This window comes from Melanerpes formicivorus, unplaced genomic scaffold, assembly GCF_026170545.1.
Source record: "Melanerpes formicivorus ecotype bairdi unplaced genomic scaffold, bMelFor1.0.p_v2 SCAF_10, whole genome shotgun sequence".
NCBI lineage: Eukaryota > Metazoa > Chordata > Aves > Piciformes > Picidae > Melanerpes > Melanerpes formicivorus.
In genome coordinates this window covers 4,747,316-4,774,146 of record NW_027142362.1, presented here as the reverse complement: position 1 = coordinate 4,774,146, position 26,831 = coordinate 4,747,316, and the positions used below count along the sequence as shown (strand labels likewise).

The 26,831-nt window shown below is 45.9% G+C and overlaps 1 protein-coding gene across 1 annotated transcript in view; it reads right to left on the bottom strand.

Annotated features, from left to right (window-relative positions):
• AGBL1 (AGBL carboxypeptidase 1) overlaps positions 1 to 26,831 on the bottom strand; it is a 336,406-nt gene that overhangs the window by 210,974 nt on the left and 98,601 nt on the right. The window contains exon 17 of the mRNA XM_068143395.1: positions 26,088 to 26,241. Coding sequence (XP_067999496.1) covers positions 26,088 to 26,241 — 154 coding nt within the window. The remainder of the gene's footprint in view (positions 1 to 26,087; positions 26,242 to 26,831) is intronic.

Genomic DNA, 26,831 nt, shown 5'->3' with positions numbered 1-26,831 from the left:
GAAATAGCAGGAGTGGGAAGTGGGGGAAGAGACCAGACAGAAATCATCCACGTGGTTTCCCTGTGGGCAGCAATGGAGGGCCCCACACGCTGGAGGTCCAGCCAAGGAAATCTCTCTATTCCAGTTAAAGTTTCCTTTCAAAGCTCCCTTCCTGACAAGCACATCCCCAGCTCTGACATCCTATCCACAAGAGACTCGTAACAAAGGTATGTGCCAGCACAGAAACCACAGAGCTTGCTGGCTGCCTGCTCTCTTCATGGAGGCCACCACAGCCAAAACCCATATCCACATCCCATATCCAAACAGTGCCCCCCCAGACTGCACCCAGTATGAAGACTCCTGAAGCAGCAAATAGAACAAGGAGCTGAGGACATGGCCATAAAACTTTCTACCCTTGAAACATCTGGGAAACAAAGAGTGAACTCTGTGGCTAGCAGGAGGCACTCAGTCCTGTGTCTTACAGCATATGCAGTTACTCCCATGCCTTGATGTTGTGATAACATGACAGACATTAAAGCTCATGGAAGCAGGGGACAGCAGCACTGACAGCCATACTCAGCACCCCAGCTGGCAGGCACCAGTCAAGATTTCTGCACTCAGCTCAGCTGCTTGACTTCATTCCTGACTTCTAACAACCCCATGGCTGCAGTCCTGACCAGATCACCCCAGGACTACCCAGCACAGTTTACTGATTTACACTGATGCCTTCCTACTCTTCTCTCTGTGCTATTTATGAGCCCCTTGTACTACTGCCTCTGCTCCACTAAACCTATCTTCAGGACCTCATCGTATACATCCTTCCAGGTCCAGAGCTGAGCTTATCTTCCAAATCCTCAGGCCAACACTTCAGCACATCCTCCTCAAGTTCTGGGGAAGCTGCCAAAAAGCTCAGGTTAGCCATTAATCTTTGCAAAGCCCATGTGGCACACAAGCTTCTCTGGGAATGCAAATAACAAAAAACCAAAGCAGTGGAACCCTTTCATACTGTATGAAGCCTTAACCCAACAGATCACATCTCATTACTCTGTGCTCAATCTTGATATGCCCAGGATACAGCATGGCACCATCAATACCTTAGGTGAGAGAATAGAATAGAATAGAATTAACCAGATTGGAAAAGACCTTTGAGATCATCCAGTCCAACCCAACACCATCTAATCAACTAAGCCATGGCACCAAGTGCCTCATCCAGGCTCTTTTTGAACACTTCTAGAGATGGTGACTCCACCACCTCCCTGGGCAGCACATTCCAATGGCCAATCTCTCTTTCTGGGAAGAACTTCTTCCTAACATCCAGCCTAAACCTGTGTCCTCTTGTTCTGTTGGTGGTTGCCTGGGAGAAGAGACCAGCCCCCTCCTGGCTACAACCTCCCTTCAGGGAGTTGTAGAGAGCAAGAAGGTCTCCTCTGAGCCTCCTCTTCTCCAGGCTAAGCAACCCCAGCTCCCTCAGCCTCTCCTCACAAGGCTGTGTTCCAAACCCCTCCCCAGCTTTGTTGCCCTTCTCTGGACACCTTCCAGCATCTCAACATCTTTCCTAAACCGAGGGGCTCAGAACTGGACACAGGACTCAAGGTGTGGGCTAACCAGTGCTGAGCACAGGGCAGAATGACCTCCCTGCTCCTGCTGGCCACTCTATTCCTGAGGCAGGCCAGGATGCCATTGGCCTTCTTGGCCACCTGGGAAAGTATCACTGATTCCTCCTGCAAAATTTGGAGTAAACCCCCTTTGAGTAGTAACTCTACTAACGTATGACTTACTTCCCATCTCCCCTTTTCTTCACTCATTTTGAGTGTGCATATATTCATTAAAATAAGAGCTTTGTTCTTCCAGCACTGCTAACTTGCTGCTAAATCTCCTGCCTCTTATAAGGATCCTCCCCCAATCATATCTTCAGCTGAGTTCACCCGGAGGTGACTTTGATGTCACTAATTGTGGCATCAGTTGGGGAAAGAGCAGCCTGAAAGAAAGGAACAGAACCCCATTAACACAGCAGTGTCCCTCATCAAGAGGAGCACAGAAAGAACTGCATTTGCAGTTCCAGATGCCCTGCCCTGGACTGATGCTGTAAATTATTTCATGCTGAGTTTGGAGTCATGCCATTTGTAAAGGGACAGGGCACTGAAACACAGGGCTAGGATTGTACAAGGAAGCAGTGGGAATTATTTACACAGCATGTGAGAAATTCAACCTAGATCCAGGGCTTTGCTGTAATTTTTCTGCCTGTGCTTTTGCATACCTCTCTTGTCTTTACCCCAAGCCTAGGGCTATTAAGAATTATATCTTTTTTTTCCCCTGTGTCTAAATACAGCATGGCTTTACCACCAGCACTGCACAAATCAAAGGGCCAGGTTTACCCCAGGGCACAGTAGACAGAACCCAAGAAACCTAAACTCTCCCAACTTAATTAGCTGTGGCCTCTGTGGGTTATCCTGAGTCAAATGCTGGGTAAGCAGGAGCACCATGACACAGCACTTCCACGCATGTCACAGCTGCAGCCTGTCCTGGATACATCTGATAAGCCCAAGGCTGCATAGATACCCAAAGCTGGAGACAAGACAGGATATGGTGTGGTGTACAACGAATATATTAAAGCATATTGGTAAGAAGCATCAAACACTGAGATGAGAGAAAAGATGAAACTGATCTGAGGCAGAATCTGTGTCAGATACTTTACACCCCTCCTAAAACTTTTCCAGTAGTAGTCAGTCTTCCAGATGCCTCAAGACAGAATGTTTCTTTCCTCCCTATCTCCTCTCCCCACGACATGCTGTCTGCTTGCTGACACTGCTATTGGCTAAATGCTCCAAAAAATCAGACACATCTTAAGACAGAGGGAAAGGACCCTGTTTGGCAGGACCAGCTGTTGTTTTCCAGGATTATCAACGAGCTATTCATTTCTTAAGTAGGTCTATATTAGATGTGTTATTACTCTTACCTATGGCAAAGAAGTAAACATTGCAAATCACATCCGCTGCCTGTTCCCTACTTGCATAGCTTGGTGGGGGAGTTTCAGGCTCCAAGTTGCCTGGCAACCTCCTTTTGTGCGTGTGTTTTATGAATTCATTCACCTCTGAATCAGAGATGATCACAGAGCTGAATATGGGCATGGACTACCCAGCTTTGGTAAGCCCTGACAGCCTACTCTCCCTGCTGAACTCCAGGAAATCGGTGAGGTGAGTTGTTGAGTCTGTTTGGGGGACACACTGCAAAACCTCAAGCTCTCTAGGTAGCAGGAACCACTGTCATGATTTAGAATCATGACCTCAGAGATGATCAAGTCCAACCCGTCACCCACCATCTCATGACTAACTAAACCATGGCTCCAAGTGCCACATGCAATCCTTTTTTGAACACTTCCAGGGATGGTGACTCCACCACCTCCCTGGGCAGCACATTCCAATGGCCAATCTCTCTTTCTGGGAAGAACTTTCTCCTCGCCTCCAGCCTAAACTTCCCCTGCTGAAGCTTGAGACTGTGTCCTCTTGTTCTGTTGGTGGTTGCCTGGGAGAAGAGACCAATCCCCACCTGGCTCCAACCTCCCTTCAGGGAGCTGTAGACAGCAATAAGGTCTCCCCTGAGCCTCCTCTTCTCCAACCCCAGCAACCCCAGCTCCCTCAGCCTCTCCTCACAGGGCTGTGTGCAAGACCTCTGGTCAGCTTCATTGCCCTCATATTACTGTGACCTTCTGTACAACTGAAGCCAAAAAGAAACCCATCTGAACTAATTCCTGTTCCAACCAAAGTGTACCTCTTGAGAAAGATGGAGGAGCACCCAAATCTTGTTTTCAGAATTGGTACTCCTGGAAAACCTGCAGCCACCCTTGGTCAATTGTTTCACTTCCTAACATCCCCATCCTAAGTGTGTGGATCTGAACCAGGCTAGCTGGGATTTCCAACCACTGTATTATGATCCAGTTTTGGATATGCCAACTCCACATCCACTTGCACATCCTGCCTCACTCTGCACACCCTCTGAGCTGCAAGAGTAAGAGTGAGCTTCAAAACTGAAACCCCTCTAGTGCAGCTGCCTTATTAGAGTGATGACAACCAAGCTCCCTCATGGAGCTGTGTCAGTAAGCAGAGGAGTGCCTCCAGCTGAACTCACTTCCCCACAGCAGTGCTTCCTGCCGCTGGCCAGTGCTGTGCCAAGAGCTGAGCCCACCCTGTAGCCTGGCACTGTGGTGGCAGCATGTTCCCACAAGAGTTCTGGCAAGGCAGATGTGGTAGTTGTGGCAGGTGCAGAGCTCAGAGAGGCAAGGGATTTCTGCTGAGTGGCCACCACCACTCCTGACAGCCCATGAACTGCTCCCCAGAGGTTCCTATTTCCCTGTGCACCATGCTGGAGGGCTCTGTGGCAAATTGTGCTGGAGCCACTCAATGTGATGGCTAAGGGCTGGTGCCAGCTACACAATGCTGAGGTTTACCACCACGGCTTCTAGTCCAGCCCAGGTCTCGTCATTGGCTCTCATGAGGGCTGCCAGCTCTCAGCAGGTCTCCCTGCTCCCTTCAGCCAGATTCCACAGGAGGAAAAATCAAGATGGGGGCCACTAATTAGCAACTATTCAGAAATATTTAATCATCTTGATATTTTGCCTTCATTTGGGCTTCTTCCCCACATACACATTGGTAGTACTTATGGGAAATACTGTCTTGCCTGCTCTGCTAGTGACAATCTCAGCACTTCAAGATTGTAGTAATATCATTACTGGGTTTCCTCTCATTAGTAGTGATCTTCCAAAGCCTCTCTGTTATCCTTAGGTCTACTGGTTCCCAACTTCTGTGTCTGTAGTCTTTGAAAGGGACAAGAAAAACTCTGCAATCATCCCCAAGAGTCCTCCCGACAGGTTAGCCAGCTATCTGATGTGGGGAGCTCCAGATTATCTGTCAAAGGCAGGCAAGGATCTGTTATCCCCTGCTTCTATAACACACACATTACAGCCTCAATGTGTTCCACAGCAGCAGGCAATTTCAGATACTCAAGTGTTTTGTACTGCCATAGCCTGACCATCAACCCATATGTTTTCCAGCCAGCATGGGGAAACACAGATTTTCTTACAGAGATGCAAGACCTCCGAGACCTGGCAGGTAGAAAAAAGAAAGGTTTTCAAGTATGTGTGACTTTCACCTCCTGTTTTGGTTTTGTGTGTGTGAGGACAAAACCAGACTGAGAGAAGAACCAGGCAGTGACTGCTCAGAAGGCACTGGAGCAGGGTTCCATCAAAACAGACTGGACAGTTTTCCCCTTCAGTTCGACTGGAGACGTGGCAGCATTGCCCTAAACTGTTCCATATGCCCAAAAGAAGGTGCAGGCAGGAGATAAATGCATCAGAGACCTACAGGATAACTGCTGCACAGGCAGAGTGCAGAGATCCATAGAGCCATGAAATCCATGGGCTGTTTTCCGAGAGAAGGATTTCATCTGAAATGAAATCAGGCAGGAGGAGCAGTCTGAAAAAGCTTCAATTGTCATAAAAATATCTCCCTGGGTAATCCACAGTGATGGAAAAAAGAAACTCTGATAATTTATGTGACAGTTTAATGGGATTTTGGTGACACATGATACTTTAGGAAGAATTTGCCCAAATAAGACAGACAGAACTTTAATAAGACTTCAGCTGCAAACCAGCAATATTCTCACCCCTTACTTTTACATTTCATTCTATATATCTACTACTCACTCCCAGCCCATATATCTCATTTGCAAGGTACATTTCAACAGTGAGAGCAAAAACTCTGCACTTTCTGCTTGCATCCCCAGCCAGAGAGGCCTCCGAGTGTCTGACCCCTGAAGGGATCAAGCTGCCTGTGCACCTAGAGGGCAGAGCATCAGTGAGCTGTGAACTCAGAGGCATAGGCTGCCCCCCAGCTCCATGGATGGCATTGATGCCTTCTCTGCAGAAGTGAAGGGAGGCAGATGGACTGTCTGCAGCAGGAGTCACTTGCGGGAGGGTTGCCCTCGGAGCACACTCCAGGAGTAAATGGCTTTCACACTTCAAGTAATGCCTCAACCCCCATCTCCTGCTTAGGAGAGACACACAGCCTTTACCCCACCACAACACCCCATGACCTTCCTGCCATCACTTTGTGAGCAGGCACAGCAGCAAGAGGGATTGCTGGGAGTACTAAACTGGGGTGAAGCCAGGGTTAATGGGCTGAAACTTCACAAAGGAACATTTAGGCTGAGTGTCAGTGAGTTACACTGAAGAGTCCCCCCTGTGGAGAGGCAGAAGTTAGCATTAAAACCACATTGCCCAGAGCAGAAGGCTCCAATCTGTACACAACAATCTTGCAGTAGCTGGGGACAGAAGTAACCCAAGAGGCGTTTGTTTTCTTTACTAATTTTGATGGATCCTGTTCCAAAGCCCTTATTTTTCTGGGGAAAAAAAGGGAAGAAAATCACCTTCTGGGAACGCAGACAGGAGAGGAATGGTGCAAAGCTGTGTGAAAATCTTAGTATTTTGTCTAGTCTCTCTGACTGTGGCATGAGAAGATCAACCTAAAGACCTGTGCTGGGGTCTGTTAACCCTGAAATAGGTATGGAAAAATGGAGCACCTGACAGTGTTCCTGTCACCACTGGAAATAACAACCAAATGTAACAGGAAAATAAGTTAGCTGTTGTGCAGTCCTTCAAGCTATTCTGCTCTGCAAAAGACAGATTCTATAGTAAAGAGCTTTTCTCCCATAAACTCTCTATAAAGAGCAGAGATTTAAACCCCACCTAATGCTACCTACAGCATAAAGCAATGGTTATTCTTAAACGCGTGTTGTGCCTTTAAGAGGCACAGATCCATCTCTGCCTCCAACTTGAGGTCTTCCTAAGGGAATGATTTGTAAGAAATGAAATATATTAAGAGGAAGTGCAATCAGAGCTTCTCATTATCAAAGGGATAAAATATCAATTTTTGTTAAGATAAAAGCTGCACAGATTGACTCTAAAGGGGAAAATAAATTCTTGGTCTTCACTTGATTTGATATTTATCACTCCAGCGCTCCACAAACATCCTGGCAGGGAATGCTTCTTGAAAATATTGCCCTATATTTCTCCTGCAGTAAGCAAGCCATGAGAGCTTTAGCTTGTGTGTTTTGTTACATGCTAAAAACTCAGACAAAAAGGAAAGAGAAAAGTTTACAAAAGGCATCTTCGCACATTTCACTCCAGCAGCAGCTTCACGGTGCAGGACCTTCTGCAGCTTCTCCTCATTTGGAATGGAATGGAATGGAATGGAATGGAATGGAATGGAATGGAATGGAATGGAATGGAATGGAATGGAATGGAATGGAATGGAATGGAATGGAATGGAATGGAATGGAATAGAATGGAATGGAATGGAATAGACCAGACCTTCAAGATCATCATGTCCAACCTATGATCCAACACCACCCAACTAACTAAACCATGCAACCAAGCACCCCATCAAGTCTCCTCCTGAACACCTCCAGTGATGCTGACTCTACCACCTCCCCAGGAAGCCCATTCCAATGGGCAATCACTCTCTCTGTATAAAACTTCCTCCTAACCTCCAGCCTAAACCTCCCCTGGCACAGCCTGAGACTGTGTCCTCTTGTTCTGGTACTGGTTGCCTGGGAGAAGAGACCAACCTCTGCCTGTCTACAACCTCCCTTCAGGTAATTGTAGAGAGCAATAAGGTCACCCCTGAGTCTCCTCTTCTCCAGGCTAAGCAGCCCCAGCTCCCTCAGCCTCTCCTCACAGGGCTGTGTTCCAAACCCCTCACCAACTTTGTTGCCCTTCTCTGGACTCGTTCCAGCAAGTCAACCTCCTTCCTAAACTGAGGGGCCCAGAACTGGACACAGTACTCGAGGTGTGGCCTCACCAGTGCAGTGTACAGGGGCAGAATGACCTCCCTGCTCCTGCTGGCCATACATACATACATCACTACACCAACCCTTAGGTCATTGCTGTCCAAGCCTATCCTAAATTTTAGGACTGCATTGATTTGTTGAATGCCATCGTGTTGGACACTGCCTATCTGTCCAGTACAGTATCACCAAGAGACCTCAAAGATCATCAAGTCCAACCTGTCACCACAGACCTCATGACTAGACCATGGCACCGAGTGCCACATCCAATCCCCTCTTGAACACCTCCAGGGATGGTGACTCCACCACCTCCCAGAGCTGATCTCACAGGAAATTCTTACTTTCTACAGACAGGAAATTGATAAGGCAAAACTGTCTCCCTGTTTTGAATAGTGATTTTTTTGTCTCGGACAATTCTTATATGAACTTCCCAAACAACTCAGCAAGAGAATGCCAATAAGGGAGCAACATAAAAGTCTTTCAATCAGATCATTGTGACAACAAAAGTGGTGTAGGCAAAATGATCTTGTACCATGGTATATGCAGCACTATTTTCTAGTACCTGAAGGAATCCTACAGGAAGGCTGCAGAGGGACTTTACATAAGGGTGTCTGGCAACAGGACAATGGAGAATGGTTTTGAGATGAAAGAAAAGGTTTAGACTGGATTTGAGGAAGAATTTCTTCAGTATGAAGGAGGTGAGACTCTGGAATAGGCTGCCCAGGGAGCTTGTGGCTGCCTCCTGTCTGAGTGTGTTGAAGGCCAGGCTGGATGAGGCATTGAGCAGCTGAGTCTAGCTGACAGGTGTCCCTGTCCATGGTGTTGGAGTAGGTGATCTCTGAGGTCCCTTCCAACCTGAGTCATTCTAGGATTCTTCTTATGTCAAGCACTACAGGCAGCAGAACAGCAAGCTAGGATGCCTACAAGTCTGTGGAAAACTGCTCCTTCATAGAAATGAGGTGGTAGGGAGGCTATAGGAAGGAAAAATGGTCTGGTTTGGTTTCCCCCCCTCAAGCTGCTATACAAAGCACAGCAAAAGGTATTTGTAAGTACAGGAGTCAGGCCACAAAACCAATTTTGTAGTCCCAGGAAGAACAAAATTAGATGTGGAACATGTGATGTCCTTCCTAATCTTTCCATGGATCACTGCACAAGTAGCAGTTTGTACACCAGAGTTTTTTGTTCTTCACTGCACTTTCCTAAATGATACCCAGTTTATTAAAACCAACTAACTTCTCCAGCAGGCTCTTTGAGGCAAATGATTTAACGGCACGAGCGACGGATGCCAATCAGTTTGAATTCCTAATGTGTGGTATGCAGACCAGCTTCCTGAAGCTGACAATGCAATGTTTTCCTCAATGCCACTGCCTTCCTGCATTTTTTGCCTCCCAACCTTTCCCCAGCAGAACTATTCCAATCAGCCCTGCCACAAAACCCTTTTGTTGCAGCTCAGCCACCCTTTGCAGCCTGCACAATCCACGGCACAAGCTGCTCTCTCTTACCTGCCACAAGACACACTCACATCAAAACCATTGTATTTCAGAGCATTCACCACCACTTCATCTTCTATTCAGCCAACTCTCAGCCTGCTTTAGAAATAAACACTTATTTAAATAAAAGAAAATCCCTGTAAATCATGGTCATGACAGGCTAATGGCTAGCACTGCAAAGATGATTTATCTCCCTGCTCTATCTAACAAAGCCTCTTATGCTAATACCTTGTTTTCAAAATATGAAGAGACTCCTAACTGATGTTTTCTAACTGTGAAAATATACAGGTAATGAGAAGCACCTTACATCAAAAATAACCTTCACCTGCCATCTAGCATGCCCATCAACTCTCAAAATCAAAAGATCTCCTTAAATGATTTCTCTCTCTCTCTCTCTATTATTTACTCTGCTTCTGTCATGGATAAAGAAGCCAACTATTCATTCTCACTGCCTCTTTGTAATCCAAATCCATTTTACAGTTTGCATGCATTAGCTGCATGCTTTAATTTGATTTGATTTGATTTCTGTCTATTAAGTTTTATTTGAGGCAGGTTTGATGGCCTCATAGGGAGCATTTCACCAGCACAACCCTTTGTGCAAACAAAGATTGTTTTATCTGGGCTGAGCCTAATTTCAAGTTAAACCATGATAGGCTGACAAATAAGGTCACAGCATCTGCATTGCAAGTGATACTCCAGCTGGTGGGAAAGACCTTTGACAAGCTAGAAGGTGGGTCCTGGGAGTGTTCTGATTAAAAGGTTATGATAGGGTATATGAAATCAAGCAGCAAGTCATGACTTATGAGCAGGAGTATTATTTCAAGTCTGTCTACAGACAGTCCATGTAGCTTTCAGGCTCATAACCTATGCACAGAGATCAGAAGCAAGTCAGAATCATTGAATCATCATAGAACGGCCTAGGTTGGAAGGGACCTCAGAGATCACCTACTCCAACACCATGGACAGGGACACCTGTCAGCTAGACTCAGCTGCTCAAGGCCTCACCCAGACTGGACTTGAACACCCCCAGACAGGAGGCAGCCACAGCCTCCCTGGGCAGCCTATTCCTGACTCTCACCACCCTAGTACCAAAAAGCTTCCTCAGATCCAGTCTAAAGCTACTCTTCCTGAGCTTCACACCATTTGCCCTTGCCCTATTGCTAGACACCCTGATGAAAAGTCCCTCTGCAGCCTTCCCCTAGGATCTCTTCAGGTATTGGAAGGCAGCTCTAAGTGCCCTCTGGAATCTTCTCTACTCCACACTGACTACATTCTTATTGCTTGTTCACAGCAAGTGCTAAACACAGGGAGAACAGGGGTAGAAGAAGCACCACAGCCACTGACACCCCAGAGTCTTTCATCTGTCTCTGGCTTTCTCTTTTGCCTCTAGCCATTTGCTCTTTGTGAAGAACTATTCCCATGTGTTAAGTTGTGCCTCATGGTGACCCTCTAGCTGTTGTTTGTGTGCCCTTTCGAAATGCTCGACTAAACTGTCACAGAAGGAGCTTGGCATCTGGAAGCTGTGACAGACACGATATGACCTGATTCATAAAACATAACTAAACAGCTTGGGCTGCCAGAGGCCAGGATTTACAGGGCTGCATTGCAGGAACGGCCTTCAATGCCTGCTCCACTAAATGCACTTTGCTGCTCTGCCACAATACAAATTCCCAAGCTGTGTTAGGGTGACCTACATGGCACTAAGAAGTGACAAAACAGCTGAGACACTAATCTTGTTAGAGCCTACCCCGTCCACTGCTGGAGAGGAAGAGGAAGGAATGACCTCAGCTCTGCTCTCACCTTTTGTGACAGGATACACAGGGCTAGGTAGAGGGCACAGCACAATTTCTCAGAAGTTCCTCCAGTGTAACAGGCACAAAGGAAAAATGAGGTCATAAATATTTTCATAGAATGGTTCATGTTGGAAGGGACCTCAGACATCAACTACTCCAACCTCCTCTCCACAGGCAGGGACATTTCTCAACTAGGCTCATCCAACCTGGCCTCAAAAACCCCCAGGGAGGAGGCATCCACAGCCTCCCTGGGCAGCCTATTCTAGGGTCTCACCACCCTCATACTGAAGTATTTCTTCCTCAGATCCAGCCTAACCCTGCTCTCCTTCAGCTTCAAACCATTCCCCCTTGTGCTGTCTCTAGACACCCTCAAGAAAAGTTCCCCTGCAGCCTTTCTGTAGGATCCCTTCAGCTATTGGAAGAAAGCTCTAAGGTCCCCCCTGGAGTCTTCCCTTCTCCAGGCTGAACAGCCCCAGCTCCCTCAGCCTGTCCTCATAGCAGAGGTGTTCCAGCCCTTGGATCATGTTCATGGCCCTGTGCTATCCATTGCAGCTTTTTTTGTTTACTGTAAAATCCTCCCTGGATTTATATTTCTGTCTGGCACAGCCTGACCCAAAAAGAAATTTAAGGACTGCCTGCTCTCCTATCCATCCACCTCTCTTCTACATCTCCACTTTAATCACTAACTACTAGGTGTTCACCATGAGACCTGAACATCCTTTGGGAGCCATGTCAGTCTGATGCCATCAACAATAAATTCCATCTCACTTCTCTTCACCTAAAACACTTCACAGACCAAAGAGTATATGTTTCCATGTGTTCCAAATTAAGAAAGCAGGGATTTACAGAAGAATCAGGGAAGCTGCCCAGGGATAAAATACAAATCAGTGACAGAGTTAGCAGCTCAATGTCTGTTTCCCTAGCCCCAGTCATGAAGTCCTGTGCCATCTACATTCACCTAAGTGATTTTTTGCACAATCCATTACCTCAAAGCACTTCCTTCTCTTCTCATTAGCCATGAGAAGGAATTGAATCCTGCACTTAAACATCATCAGTAGAGTCTTCTCTCTGTTAGTTGTCCCATACCATGATGCTATGACACAGCTGTCATTTTCATTCTAAAACCCATCTATCCTTCTTAGAATTAGCACACACACACACATTTGCAGACTGCTGTGATATTCCTGCATCCATCAATTTATGTCATGCTTCCAGACTCACAGGGAAAGTGAAAGATGATATGAAAGCAGTGAGGGAGGAGTGAAAGGAAGTGGGGTGTTTCAGTAGGTCTCTGGGTTTCTTGAAAGAGAGACATGAAAACTAAAAGTCCAGAACCTTTGGAAGGACAGAAGGAAAACTCCATAATGCCTTTAAGGGGCATCCAAAAGTCCTTCTTTGTCTGTGGGTTAATACAGACTTCCAACCCATTTTGACTTCCTTGTTCACTTGTATGTATCACATCTGTCCCCATCATAAAGCTGGAAAAGACCTTTAAGATCATTGTGTCCAACCACAACCCAACTACCACAACCACTCAACCATACCCTGAAGCACCACATCTACAGCTTCTTGAGCACCTCCAGGGATGGGGACTCCAGTACCTCCCTGGGCAGCCTGTTCCAACCCCTCACCACTCTCATTGAAGAAGTTTTCCTAATGTCCAACCCCTGGCACAACTCAAACCCATTTCCTTTCACCCTATCACCTATTACTTTGGAGAAGAGACCAACATCAGCCTCACTCCAACCTCCTTTCAGGCAGCTGGAGAGAGCAATAAGATCTCCTCTCAGCCTTCTTTTCTTTAGACTAAACAATCCCAGCTCCCTCAGCTGCTCCTCATCTGATGCTCTCCAAATGCCTCACCAGCCTCCCTGTTCTTCTGTGGACACTCTCTAGCATCTCAATGTCTTCCCTATCCTGTAGCATCCAGAAATTAACCCAGTGCTCAAGCTGTGGCTTCACCAGGGCCAAGTACAGGAGCACCATCACTGCCCTACTCCTGCTGGCCACACTGGTTTGGTTTTGCTCCAGGCCAGGAGTCCATTTGCCTTCTTGGCCACCTGGGCACCCTGCTGTCTCCTGTTCATGTTTTAATAAAGAACCTCTGTCTATTTTATTTAGCCTCACCTATTTCAAAGACACAGCAGCATCAGCCAGGCTAAGACAGAAGAACAGTTTGTTAAATTCAGTGAAGAATGAAGAGAAAAAGCTTGTAAGGAGAATTATCAAGTGGCAAGGAAAATTGCAATTTCCACCCCCACCCCCCCCAGCTAAGTAGGAAGACAATTGCAACTGATAGAGCAAATTAAAGTTGAAATGCACTGGTGATTTGATAGATAGAATTTTCTGAATGTGGCTGAAAAAAAAAACCCTGCCTTCCTCAGGAAGCAGAGTTAAGATCTGGAACGAGGCCTGTTGGTTCCAGGGCCTGATTTGATTATGCAAAGTTCATTAGCATCAAAGTTAAGATGGAGCAAGCAGAAAAGGCATGGAGCTTCTTTAGGATGCCACATGCCTTATGAAGAAAAAAAGCTCCCTTTCCTGATACAGCTAGCAAAGCAATTCATTAGAAGGTCTGTTCACAGAGAGAATGGGTAGCTGGTGACTTCCAAAATACAGCTTTCCCTCCCAGCCTTCTGTTCAGAAGGCAGAAGAGTTCCTCTGACTAGTACTATTCCTTCTGCTACCTAGTTCTGTGAAATCATATATCAAAATAAAGCAGGGAAAAGTCGGGGGGGGGGGGGGGGGGGGGGAGGGGGAAGGAGAAAACCACCACAAAATGACCTAAAATGAGACACCCAACGCACATATTTTTCTGTCAGCTAGAAACCCACGTCCAACAGCCACATAATAGATGTCCTGAAATGATACAGACATCCAAGTTTAGCTCGGGTGCACTTTGCACTGTGTCACTCATCAACTAGTTGATCTTATCAGCACATTTGCAGGCAGAACATAGCAGCTGTCTCCACTTGTTTATTAGCAATTGCTATTTCTGCCTTAGAAACAGGTGGGCAAGCTCAGAGCCTAACGAGTTCCTCTTTGATGTAGAGATGGACAAATCTTCCTCCTAGCTCAACAGCATTTAAAAAACCCAATCATTGCAAGGTGTATTTAGTGCTATTTTAACATTGCTCTGTAATTGCAGGCCATTAATGACATTAATGCTTGTTTCTAGAATCTGCCAGTTACAAGCAACAAGAAGTGTCAGCCTGTGGCATCTGCAAACTACTGGTTTCAATGTACTGCTCTACTTGTTTCAATGGTATAAAAGTGGCTGCCTGAGTTATGCAGCAATGGATCCTGTTCTCCAATTAGAGAAATTAAACTCACTTAAACAGGTCAGGCAGAAATCTGCCCAAACCCTCCCAGCAAAATGACCTTGCAGGTGGGGATTGGAAAAGGCAGGTGTTCAGAATTACAGATACAAAACACACTGCACAGTCTATTACAAGCAGGCCTCCTCCCTCACTAATGCTCTCAGGCAGATTAATATGAAGACCAGCACTGAAGAACACCCTTTGCTACGTTTTACACCAGTGCAGACCCTTTCACATGCCTATGGGCAGCATCACAGAATGTTAGGGGTTGGAAGGGACCTCCAGAGACCATCAGCTCCAACCCTCCTGTCAAAGCAAGATCACCAAGGGCAGGTCACATGGAAATGCATCCAAGCAGGTTTGAAAAGTCTCCAGGGAAGGAGACTCCACAGCCTGTCTGAGCAGCCTGTTCCAGTGCTCTGTCATCCTCACCACACAGAAGTGTCTCCTCATGTTGAGGTGGAACCCCCTGTATTCCAGCTTGTATCTGTTACTCTTTGTCCTGTCACTGGGCACTACCAAAAAGAACCTGGGCACCTTCATCCTGACATCCTCCCCTCAGATGTTTATAGACATTGATCAGGTTCCCTCTCAGCCTTCACTTCTCCACACTAAACAGCCCCAGGGCTCTCTGTCTTTTCATAGCAGAGACGTTCCAGTCCCCCAGTCATTTTCATAGGTCTTTGTTGGACTCCCTCCAGCAGATCACTGTCTCTCTTCAACTGAGGAGCCCAGAACTGGACTCAGTATTGCAGGTGTGGTCTCAGCAGGGCAGAGTAGCTGAACAAACTTTCTGCTTGCAGTAAAGCTGTTCCACACAATCCAAACAACGGCTCATTTGTAGTGCATGGCTAGCTAGGTCAGCCTTTATTAGACAAAAAAGAATGTGTAGCTTGGAACATTAAATTCAGAAATTGGATCAATGTTTTCCAGAGAGTTTTCAAAGCCTTGAGGTATCAGGTGAATGACTTTTCTGTTTTAAAAGTGAGCTGCAACAGAGAGTCTCACCAAAGCAGGCAGCCAAGGTTTAGAAGCACCAAGAAACTTCCCAATTTAAAGGCATAAAGGTGAAACCAACATGAGCCTTATAATGCCACCCACGCTGCTTCCAGTCTGTTAGTTCTGGGTACTGGGGAAGGTTTTGCCTGTGCATAGCAGAAGCCTCTTCTGGGAGTGCAAGATTCCTAAGATCTTGATAAAGAAGTAAAAAGCATGCCTAGAAGTGGCAAGCTTCTCTGTTAGCAGGATGCAGTCTGGCTTCTCTGGAAGCTCTTTAACACAATCTGTGCAAGACTTGACTATTTTCCCCTAAAAGTGAATCCAGGCAGAGTTCCCAAACTGAAAGCAATGAAGAGAGCACTGGAAGAGTGGCAGAGTCCACTTTTGGGTTACCCTCCCAACCTTGCTACCCAAAGCTTTTCCTTCTGTTCCCATGACACCTCCTCTGCTCTAGCTTGCCCCCAGTGCCCCTTGTCCTGTCACTGGACATCCCTGAGCAGAGCCTGGCTCCATCCTCCTGACACTGCCCTGCCCATCTTTATCAACAGGAATGAGGGCACCTCTCAGGCTCCTCTGCTCCAGGCTCAAAAGCCCCAGCTCCCTCAGCCTGTCCTCAGCAGGAAGATGTTCAACTGCCTTCAGCAGCTTTGTGGTTCTGTGCTGGACTCTCAACCAGTTCCCTGCCCTTGAACTGTGGGCCCCAGAACTGGACACACCAAGGCAGAATAGAAGGGGAGGAGAACCTCTCTCTAACCTACAAATCCCAGCCCTTCTAATACACCCCAGGATGCCATCAGCCTTCTTTGCCACAAGGCCACATTGCTGGCTCATTGTCACCCAGAACTTCAGCTCTACCAACTAGAAGCACCTGATCTAACCCAGGCATTGAGGGGCAAACCTACCTACCTTCAGGCCAACCACTTTGTCCCCTTCATGAACAGAAGCTCCAGACCTTACAACGTGGGACAAACAATAACCTGTGCAGTGAGACACATGAGCAATTGGGCAATAATGTGACCAGCTGGAAGAAACCTTTTCCTGACCTCTGCTTTTGTCTCAAGGCACAAACATTAAGTCTTCATCCTTTAGCAAGTACATTGCTCATAATATTCAGTCTCCACAGTCAATCTGACCCTAAAAATTATGTCCTCCCTCACAGAGCCTATCTCTGTCACACTGAGAGCAGATTTCATTCAATTCAGATGCTCCTGCAGCTAATTTATACAGTACCACATTGACCTTTTAGCAGATGCCCCACAGGACCAAGTGTGACTGGAATTTATGGCCAGGCACGGGAAATGTTCAGCTCACTGCAACACAGGGGCTTTTTCCATGGCCTGATTTGAAGTTGATAACAGAAGCCTGGTAGCAGTTCAAAGCTTGGTCACCATTTGAGGGAGAAAAAGCTGCCTGGGGGCTCCAGCAGGCAGTATTTCAATACCCCTAGCAGATAGGCAGATTGGCCACTGGAAGCACAGCATCTGCAGGTCTTTCCTGACCTGTCACCATCTAAGGGAGAGAAGATTAATGTCTTTATTCCCCTTCCTGCTAGGGCAAGAATTTGGGCAACCTATCACTCCTACAGAAGCTTGTAGCTCCACTGCACCAAGGCTAGGGCACTGGGGTGTTGTGAGAGGCATGTTTCAAGCAGCTGGCTATAGGTTTCCAAAGCAATACAAGAAATGCATTAAATCAAACTGTTTTCTGTTTCATTCATAAGTTTCAAAGCCATATCACAAAAACACAAGTAGCACCACACTCCTGTGAGAAGACACTTCTGAGGCACTTGACAAATTAACCACAAATGAAAATAATTATGGGCTAAGATAGGTGCTGGTTTAGATATTTGGAGATGTTTAATTCATTGAAGTATCAGAAAATGGTTGTGGAAGTCTGACAGGTAGCCTATGTTAAGCACTCCTTATGTTCTATCCCAGGTCCCTACCAAGCAAGATGGCATGGCCAATTTGTGCTTCAGAAAATGCTGTTGTTGATCACAATATTTCTTCCCTGGGAAGAACATGCAAAGGTTGCAGGTCTCTTGAGACAGAGATAAGATTGTTATCATTTGAAGAAGGCAGGGCAACAGAACAAGAGTAGAAGAAAGAGACAGCAGGAGATTCTATCCCTGAAGGAGAGGAGGGCTTAAAGCAAATTTCCAAATGCCAGAAGGAAGATTATTGCAGAAAACAAAGGGACTCGGGAGTGCTGGTGGATGAGAAGCTGGACGTGGGCACACAGTGTGTACTTGCAGCCCAGAAGGCAAATAGCAGCCTGGGCTGCATCAAAAGCAGCATGGCCAGCAGATGCAGAGAGGTTTGCTCTGGTGAGACCTCACCTGGAGTGCTGTGTCCAGCTCAGGAGCCCTCAACACAGAAAGGATATGGACCTGATGGAGTGGGTCCAGAGAAGGCCACAAAAGTGATCGAGGGGCTGGAGCCCCTCAACTACAAGGACAGGCTGAGGGAGCTGGGATTGTTCAGTCTGGAGAAGAGAAGGCTCCAGGGAGACTTAATACCAGCCTTCCAGTAACTGAAGGGGACTACAAGAAGGCTGCAGAGGGACAATTTCCAAAGGCCTGCAGTGATAGGATGAGGGACAATGGTTTGAAATTAGAGGAGATTCAGATTGGATGTGAGGAGCAAGTTCTTCCCCATTACAGTGCTGGAACACGGGAACGTGTTGCCCAGGGAGGTGATTGAGGCCCCATTCCTGGAAATATTCAAGGTGAGGCTTGACAAGGCTCTGAGCCACTTGATCTAGTGGAGGATGTGCCTGCTGACTGCAGGAGGGTTGGACTGGATGAACTTTAGAGGTCCCTTCCAACCCAGGCCATTCCATGATGATTTCATGATGATGGCAGCACACTGCATACTCCAATGGGAACACATTTTTGAAGGAATTTCTCTGGGGTTTTTGGTTGCTGTTTGTTTGGGTGTGGGGTTTTTTTTGGTTGGTTGGTTGTAGGGTTTTTGTTTTCTTTTCTTTGTGATTGAGATATCAGAAAGTGAGAAGGGATGCTTGAAATGGAAAGAACATCTTGAGAAATGTAGAGCACACGCAATCAGTGTAGCATATCTGGAGACCATTGATTTGGCTTCAGAGGTTCAATAAGGTGCCTATTGAAGCAGGGTGGAGGGGGGGAAAGAATAAAAAGGATTCTCAGGACTGTAATTATTTAGCACTGTACAATAGATGACAACTTTATTCAGTCTTTCTTCACTACTGCATTAAAAGAGGATCACGGTTTCCACAACACCTGATTTTTCCTGTCACTAAACCCAAAGTGTTTGGTACAAAGCAAGAGAGGAGCCAGCACCTGTCTGGCACCCCTACAAATTAGGAGCAAATTTTCAATCCAAGGGAGCACACAGACAGAAAACTCACTATTGCAGGTGCAAGAATAAAGCAAAACCTCTTTTTCCCTCCACGGTTTGCTGCAATCATCATCTCTTCGATTTCAATACTCACTAAAATCTGTTCACTTTTAATCACAATAACAAATAAGGAGTAGAGATACAGAAAGGATGAAAGGAAAAAGCAGAACAGGTTCTTTAAATGGAATATTTCAAGGAAACATAATGCTAGTGGACCCTTTCTGCAATGTGGATCATGATAAGTACCTAGACAGCCAGAAAAAGAACACACAAACAATCTGGGACATCATCCTGTGTTTACACTGAGTGGAAGTATAACAGGGGACCACCTGAGAAGCAGAGGCTTTCTTCAGCTCTTGGCTTCTCTCCTCAGGCTTTCATCCATAGCAGCAATGGTTCTTTCCTCTTGGATGGCACTGGCAATACAGAAATGCCATTAGAAAAAACTACTGGTCCTTTCCACTGCAACCACTCAAGATCCAGACAAACGTGTGGGACATTTGGCATACAAATGTGACCTACGAGTCCAGAAGCATTGGCTATGCCCTCTGCATGTGTGCTGGAGGATGTATAGAAGCAGCAGTGCTAGAACAACAACAGATACAGATATTGTCAGCTGTTTGCAACCAGCACAATGCCAGGTTAGCACTCCAGCTAGATTGCTACAGGCAGTTCTGCTGGCTGCTTGAGAGATCATTACCAATCAAAGCAGGACATTCTACCTCCCTGTTTCAACACCATCAGATGAGAGCTTCCTTTAAAGCCTGCACTTTCCTTTGGGGTGGACTTACTGCAATAAAGTGTTGATCTAATTTGGTCCCAGTTTCTCTAGGAGACATGTCATCTCCGGCTTTGGAAAAATTATTCAAGAGAAGAGAGCTTGAACCTCTCATAATTAACATGCAACACTGGTTACCACGCAGGGAGCAGGCAGTTATTATAACTGGAAGTCAATAATTCATAAACTATAATGCATTATTAATCAATTATCAAGGCCTGAATTACATTTAATGAGATTAAGCTGATTGGAGAACTAAGCTGTTTGAATCATATTGATTTAATCAATGTGCCTAATTAAACTGTGTACATTTTCCACATGATCATTATTTCCCAGTACCCTGCATAAGTGGCCTCTGAAATTTACATCCTCTCCTGTCCTGTCCTCAGGAATGGCTCTTTGCTCCAAATTATGTTTAAAGGTAAAGGGATGGCTTCTTTCTGAGGCAAGATCAAAGCTGCAGAACAACCACCTGAACAGCTTACACAAGCAAATTGAGAGATGCTGGAATATTTCTCCCAGCAACTGTCTCCTTTTGATTCTGAAGGTTTAGGATGAGTCCAAGTAAACACACTTGATTGGTTTTGCTTTATCCCTCATTCTAGGAGCATCTGCAGATTCAAAGGGCACAAGCATCCCACCGTACCTACCCCAAAACCATGCCCCTTTCCATCTTTAGAATCATGCTTAGACTCACAGAGAAGCTGCATTTCAACTCCCCAACAATCTGCATTTAAGATCAGCAGATGTCATTATCTCTTTAGAATAATATTCATAATGCATTCCCCTAACCTTGCATAAAGAGATGTGATGACAGAAAAAGCAACTCAAAGTGACAGCTATTACAGGTGTAGATCTCTTTGCTAGTGCCTTATTTTGTTTCATTTCCCTCACCACTGCTGCTAATTAGCTGGGGCATTTAGCTTTAACTTTAAACCTCACAATGCAGCCACACAATGCAGCCACACAATGCTACACGGTGCTTAAACAGAGACACTCATCAGGTGTGTTGAATGGGAGGAAATACTCCCAACACAACCAGCATTACTAATGGGAGTTACAACAGAACAGCCAGCCATGAAGAGAGCTTTATAATTACTACTTTGTGATACCATAAACAGAAAGCATCCCACCCCATTCTGCACAGGGACATTGTTCTCAGGGGATGCTGCATTAACCCCCATGGCAGGTGCTCATGTCTTTCAGCTGAGAAGGTAGCAGTGCTGATGCTCCTCAGCTGCACCACCCTAGACCCATTGATTTCTCCATTTCTGCAAGGAATTCCTTTGGGACTGGTTCAGTAATTCCTCTGCTAACACTAACCAGATTGGGACCTACTCAACATCACTTCAGCGAGATCCTCCTCTTTCCCTTCTCTGACTAAAAAGCAGGAGCTAATCCACCCCAAACGCAGTGCACAGCCAGGAAACAGCTCCTGAGGAAGGCTCACGTGGCAAGCTCAGAACAGCACAGTGTAAACTGTCCCTTTCTGAGCAGTCATTTTGCATTTGCTGGTTTTAACTCCACCCCTCTGTTGACATTAGCAAGGTATCAGTATCCTCTGCCTTCTTAACTGGAAGACAATCTCATCATCGCCTGGGTACATGTGTTTGGAGCTTTTACTCACACTTCTTTGAAGAGTTAATCTGTCCATTTGTTCTGCCACTTAAAGCAGTATCCTACAGCTTTTGCAGGGTCTAGTGAGCTGTCTGTCAGGCACAGGCAGCACACTTGCCGGCCTAACACTACGAGTTAAGGCTTTGCAAACTCTTACTAAGCACACGTGTGTGCAGCTAACACTGCCTTCAGAGCTGGGCATGGCAAGCTCTAGAATATTCGAGCTCTGCAATCCCCTATTAGCTTCACTGAGCAGGTTGCTGGCCCCAGGATCACAAGCTTTATCATGCTCACTGTTTCTGCATTCAAGAATGCTCCGGGAGGTGTTGGGAAATGCTCTCTCTTCAAAAGCCGCTTCAGGTCTCCTCTGGTGGTGCCCAAGATTAGATCTAACACAGCCAGGAACAAAGCCACCAAAGAGCAAATGTGTGCCCAACCATTCTTTCTTCTCCACTCCCTGACTTTTCTTTTTCAAAGGCTCAGATGCATTGATTAAGCATCCAGGGCAGGTGGAGCATGCAAGCACATCACACACAAGCTTGCAGAAAGGTTGGGGTATTTTGAAGTGGGATGGGGAGTTTAATTCTGAGAAGAACTACAGTTTTGAGGAAAAGCATTGTGCATAATATGGAAGGTTAAATCCCCTAACTCTTTGTCATAAGGGATAAGGAGGAACATGGTAAAGACCAAAAAAAGGCAGTCATTGATGCATCCCACACAGTGAGGATGGGAAATTAATGACTGTCTCTTACCACAAGCCTATGGAGGGTACTGCAGTTAGAATGAGTAGCAAAGACATCTCTACCTACTGGATGCTGTCTTCATATGATTGCAGAAAAAGCAGGTTTAACAGAAGACAACAGTGGAGACCCACCCACTTTCTGTTTGTACAAGTCCAGCAGGACCTCTGACCAGACTTGGACTTTGTTACAGTCTTCAGGTACCCAAAGACATCAATCAAACGTGACTGGAAACGGTGCTGTTTGTAGCTGAGCTGTTGCACGGCCGAGATGCGAAGCACAGGGTACCAAAGAGCTCCTGGCTCCTTTTTCCCTCCTCTTCTTACCAATTTCAGAATTGAGCATTTAATAAAAGTTATTCAGTACACCACCAGCACAAGAAGGGGTGACAGAAAGAGGAAGGAGAAGGGAGCCTAAGGTGCAGTGAAGCCTGACATAAACAAGGGGTAATGAAGGAAAGCAGCAGCCCATTTTTCTTCCCTCCAGTACCTGGTGAGTGTGCAGTGCCTGTGAGCATGCACACCTTGTGCTTCCTATTAGTAAGGGGCACGTTAATAAATTTAACTCAGACAAATTTAGCCATCCTAGGGCCCCATTAATCAACAGCCTGACAAGACTGAGCTGAAAGAGTTGAGCAAGGAAAATAAAGCACAGCTGACAGAGTGGATGCCATGCCCTCGTTGTCTCTGGGCCTCTCCCACCCTATCAGCACCTCCAGTACTACAATAACTCCTTCCCACTGCACTCCTACTGAGCTGTTCATGCTGTCCTCCCCATGCTCCTATTTCACCCAGTACCTCTTTATCAATGATGTTTCCTATTTCCCATGTGTCTATACTAGGGAAGGATTTAGACTACTGAAATACTATCATGTGCAACAGCTACAGGTCCTGGTGAGCTTTGTGCTTTACCTGCTGGTGAAAAGAATCTCTCAAGGTACAGATTAGCAAATGCACAGAGGAGAGAAAAAAAAATACATCTGATGGGAAAGTAAAATGACTTTAGCTCAGCAAAACTATGAATTGGCCAGAACCAGGAGGAAAGAAAAAAGGCTATGAATTAATTGCCAAGGATCCCAATGCTAGAGCTCCACATCACTTCTCAAACTGGAGGCTGTACAAACCAGTTTGAGTTCTTGCTGGGGAAACCTCCCCCTTCTGCTCCCTTCATATTTAGGTCTAAGATTTTCCTTTTAAGTTACGTTTTCAGCATGGAGTACATTGACAAATAGGTCCTTCCACCAGCCAAACCACTTCACAGAGAGGATGGCATGTCATACAACATGAGGAAACTGAGAAGTAACTGCTGATCAAAGCCTCACAAAGCAGCACCAATTAGGCTGTCTCCCTAAAAGCCATAATTATCCAAGCTGCTTAAACAAAATAAGCACACATGTGATTATTCAAATCTGCCTAGAGGCATCCCCACAGCACAAAACATGGTCTGCTGTCTCGCTGCTGTTGTTGTTCTTGATAGAACAACAAATATTTTCATCACCTAAGAGTATTGGTGTTTACTTCTACAGTCTTGGAAACCTGAAACTGTGTTGCCTTGCCTTGACACCGCCTTTTCCCCAAGCAGTTTCTATCTCAGTTCAGACAATTGAGTTTTCTTCATGTTCTGTTTTGATTGAATTCAACTGGCTTGTGGATAGATCTAGGCAGTCCTTAATCTTACTGCATTGCTAAGCTTCAGAGGAAGAGTTGTTTAGTGGCACATGATTTCATGACATTTGGGTCAGCACTACAAGCTCCCACTGAATTCATGTAATATCACAAACCAGAGAGTATTTCTGGTGAGGAAAAAAAAAGAAGAAGAAGAAAGAATCTGAACCCAAATGCTGAATATTACATCAGCCTGGAGCATTCAAAACAAGTATCTGTCCAAACTGTTCCCAGATCCTTTATGAATCTTTCAGCAGTTCTGTGGTGAATAAGGAAGCCAAGCCTTGACTTCACAGACAGGCTAACAACCTTTGAAAGCCTGTCAGACTCTCTTTTAACACTCCAAGATGCATTCTGCTGCACTCTGAGGATACAGTGTTCCAGAAAATGGCAATGCCTCCTAATATTGTCACATTTCTATCATGATACTCCCTATTATTTCACTGGCCAGTACTGTGTTGAATTTTCCCCAGGATCCTCATTTCAACACCTGTGCCTGCCAATTGCCTTCAATACAGCATGTAAGTCCTCCATCGTTCCTCTCGTGCTGTACCATACCTGGCACAATAATGATGTCTCTGGTGCCAAAGATGAACACATTCTTAACTCTCCCCTGCTTTAATTCTACTGGTGCAGGCCTGAGATTTTCTTCCAGACTCTTTATTCCTGATCACTGATGACAGCAGACCTGAGCATGTTGTAGGGTTGCTCAGAAAGCAAGAATGCTGCTTTACAATGGAGATATTAAAGCTGTCTTTTTACTTTCCTATGACAAAACACATCTTTTGGAAAGTCCTTTTAAAGCCAAAGGTGCAGCCAAGTCTAGTTGAGAGGCATCCCTGCCCATGGCAGAGAGGTTGGAGTAGGTGATCAGAGAATCATAGAATGGTTTGAGTTGGAAGGGACCTCCAAAGGTCACCCAGTCCAACACCCTCTGCAGGCAGCAGGGACATCCTCAACTAGATCAAGTTGTTCAGACCCCTGTCAAGCTTCATCTTGACTATCTCCAGGGATGTGGCCTCAACTACCTCCCTGGGCAACCTGCTCCAGTGTTCCACCACCTTCATGGTGTTCCTCACATCCACTCTAAATCTGCTCTTCTCTAGTTTGAACCATTTTCCCTTGTCCTATCACTACAGGACTTTATAAACAGATGATCTCTAGGGTCACTTCCAACTTGAGCCATTCTATGATTCTATAAATCCCTATGGATACTTCTAGCCTAATCTCACTGAGATAATGATAGAGATTTGCTTAACATCCTCCTAAACACCTCCAGTGATGGTGACTCCACCACCTCCCTGGGCAGCACCTTCCAATGGCAATAACTCTTTCTGTGAAGAACTTCTTCCTAAATCTATCATTTGATGTTCATTAGAACAACTTACATATCTTAATCTTGTGCATCAAGCCCACTGAAAGTCTAAATCTAGCTTTCACAATGAAAAATAACCACCTCCAGATATAACACAGCAGTTAGAATGTTTACTATCAGATAGTGCACCATCAGTAAGGAGTCAGAATACAAGGAGCTATACTGTGTCCAGGTGGATCTACTGACCACGTTGGAGGAGCTGGAATTTCACTAGAATTTCACCAAAAGAGATAAAAAATATAATCTTGATTCCCCCTCCCCTCCCCTTGTAAATTTAAGCCCTCAAAATGCACAAATCAGAATCGATAAGGTAGGAAAAGACCTCAGAGATCATCAAGTCCAACCTATGACCCAACACCTCATGACAACTAAACCATGGCACCAAGTGCCACGTCTAATCCTTTTTTGAACACCTCAAGGGATGGTGACTCCATCACCTCCCTGGGCAGCACATCCCAATGACCAGTTACTCTTTCTGGGAAGAACTTTCTCCTCACCTCCAGCCTAAATTCCCCCTGGTACAGCTTGAGACTGTGTCCTCTTGTTCTGTTGCTGGCTTCCTGGGAGAAGAGACCAACCCACACCTGGCTACAACCTCTTTTCAGGTAGTTGTAGAGAGCAAGAAGGTCTCCCCTGAGCCTCCTCTTCTCCAGGCTAAGCAACCCCAGCTCCCTCAGCCTCTCCTCACAGGGCTGTGCTCCAGACCTCTCCCCAGCCTCAATGCCCTTCTCTGGACACGTTCAAGTGTCTCAATGTCCTCCTTAAATCACAGGGCACATCAATATGCACACCCCCTCCACCCACCCACCCCAAATAAATAAATAAAAAGTCAAATCTATTTTGTTTTTTGTGGGTTATTTGAACACAGCTTCTTGCTGTTGGGAGGTATTTGATAGAGGACTTTGTAATTGCTTTAGCTGATTAAAGAAAAACATTGAAGTCCTAAATGGTGTCAGCTCTCTCCTCTTCCTGTGCAGATCTGTGGGTTTTAACTAAGCACCCAAAGGGAGAAAGGCAAGAAAAATCAACATATTCACAAATCAGGTTGTGGTTACCACTGCTGACATGAGCACAGCTCTAGAGTGTCTTTTTTTAACGCTTCATTTGACTACTTACAGAACTGCTCCAAGTCTTCTCCCGTTTTAGATTCTGGCATGGCAGTGACTGTGAGCACCGGGCACCCATTTCCTCCCAGCGTCTGACAGAGCGTCTGCTGCCTCCAGTAAACCTTCTTGGGATTCCTGTTTTGTTCCAGGAGATCGAGATGGGACTGAGGAAAAAGAAGGAAGCAGGCTTATAAATGAGCTCATGATCTGCAAGATCTGATTTTGATCCACTAGCTGCATGTTACTATTTGCACTCATTTCACCTCTTGCTAGTTTTCCAGCCCCTCTCCTCTGCAAGCTAACGTCACCACCTTCTCCATCCCAAATATGCACAAGGTCCCAGGTCACTGAAGCTGCACAGGACTATTTACTCATATCAGGATCTAGTTGAAGATGCCCCTGCTCATTTCATTGTATTCCTCTTCAAGGCACCTTGAAAGATCACTTCCAACCCAAACCATTCTGCTCCGATGATTTTACCTGGGCAGTTCCTAGGTGTTTTGTTTATCAGCATGAAGGAATTTCTGTGCATACATCAGAGAGAATGGCTTAGGTTGGAAAGGACCTCAGAGATCATTTCCTCCAACCTCCCTGCCATGGGCAGGGACACCTCTCAGCTGCTCAAGGCCTCATCCAACCTGGCCTTGAACACCTCCAGGGAGGAGGCATCCACAACCTCCCTGGGCAGCCTGTCCCAGAGTCTCACCACCCTTGTACTAAATAACTTCTTCCTAAGGTCAACTCTAAATGTGCT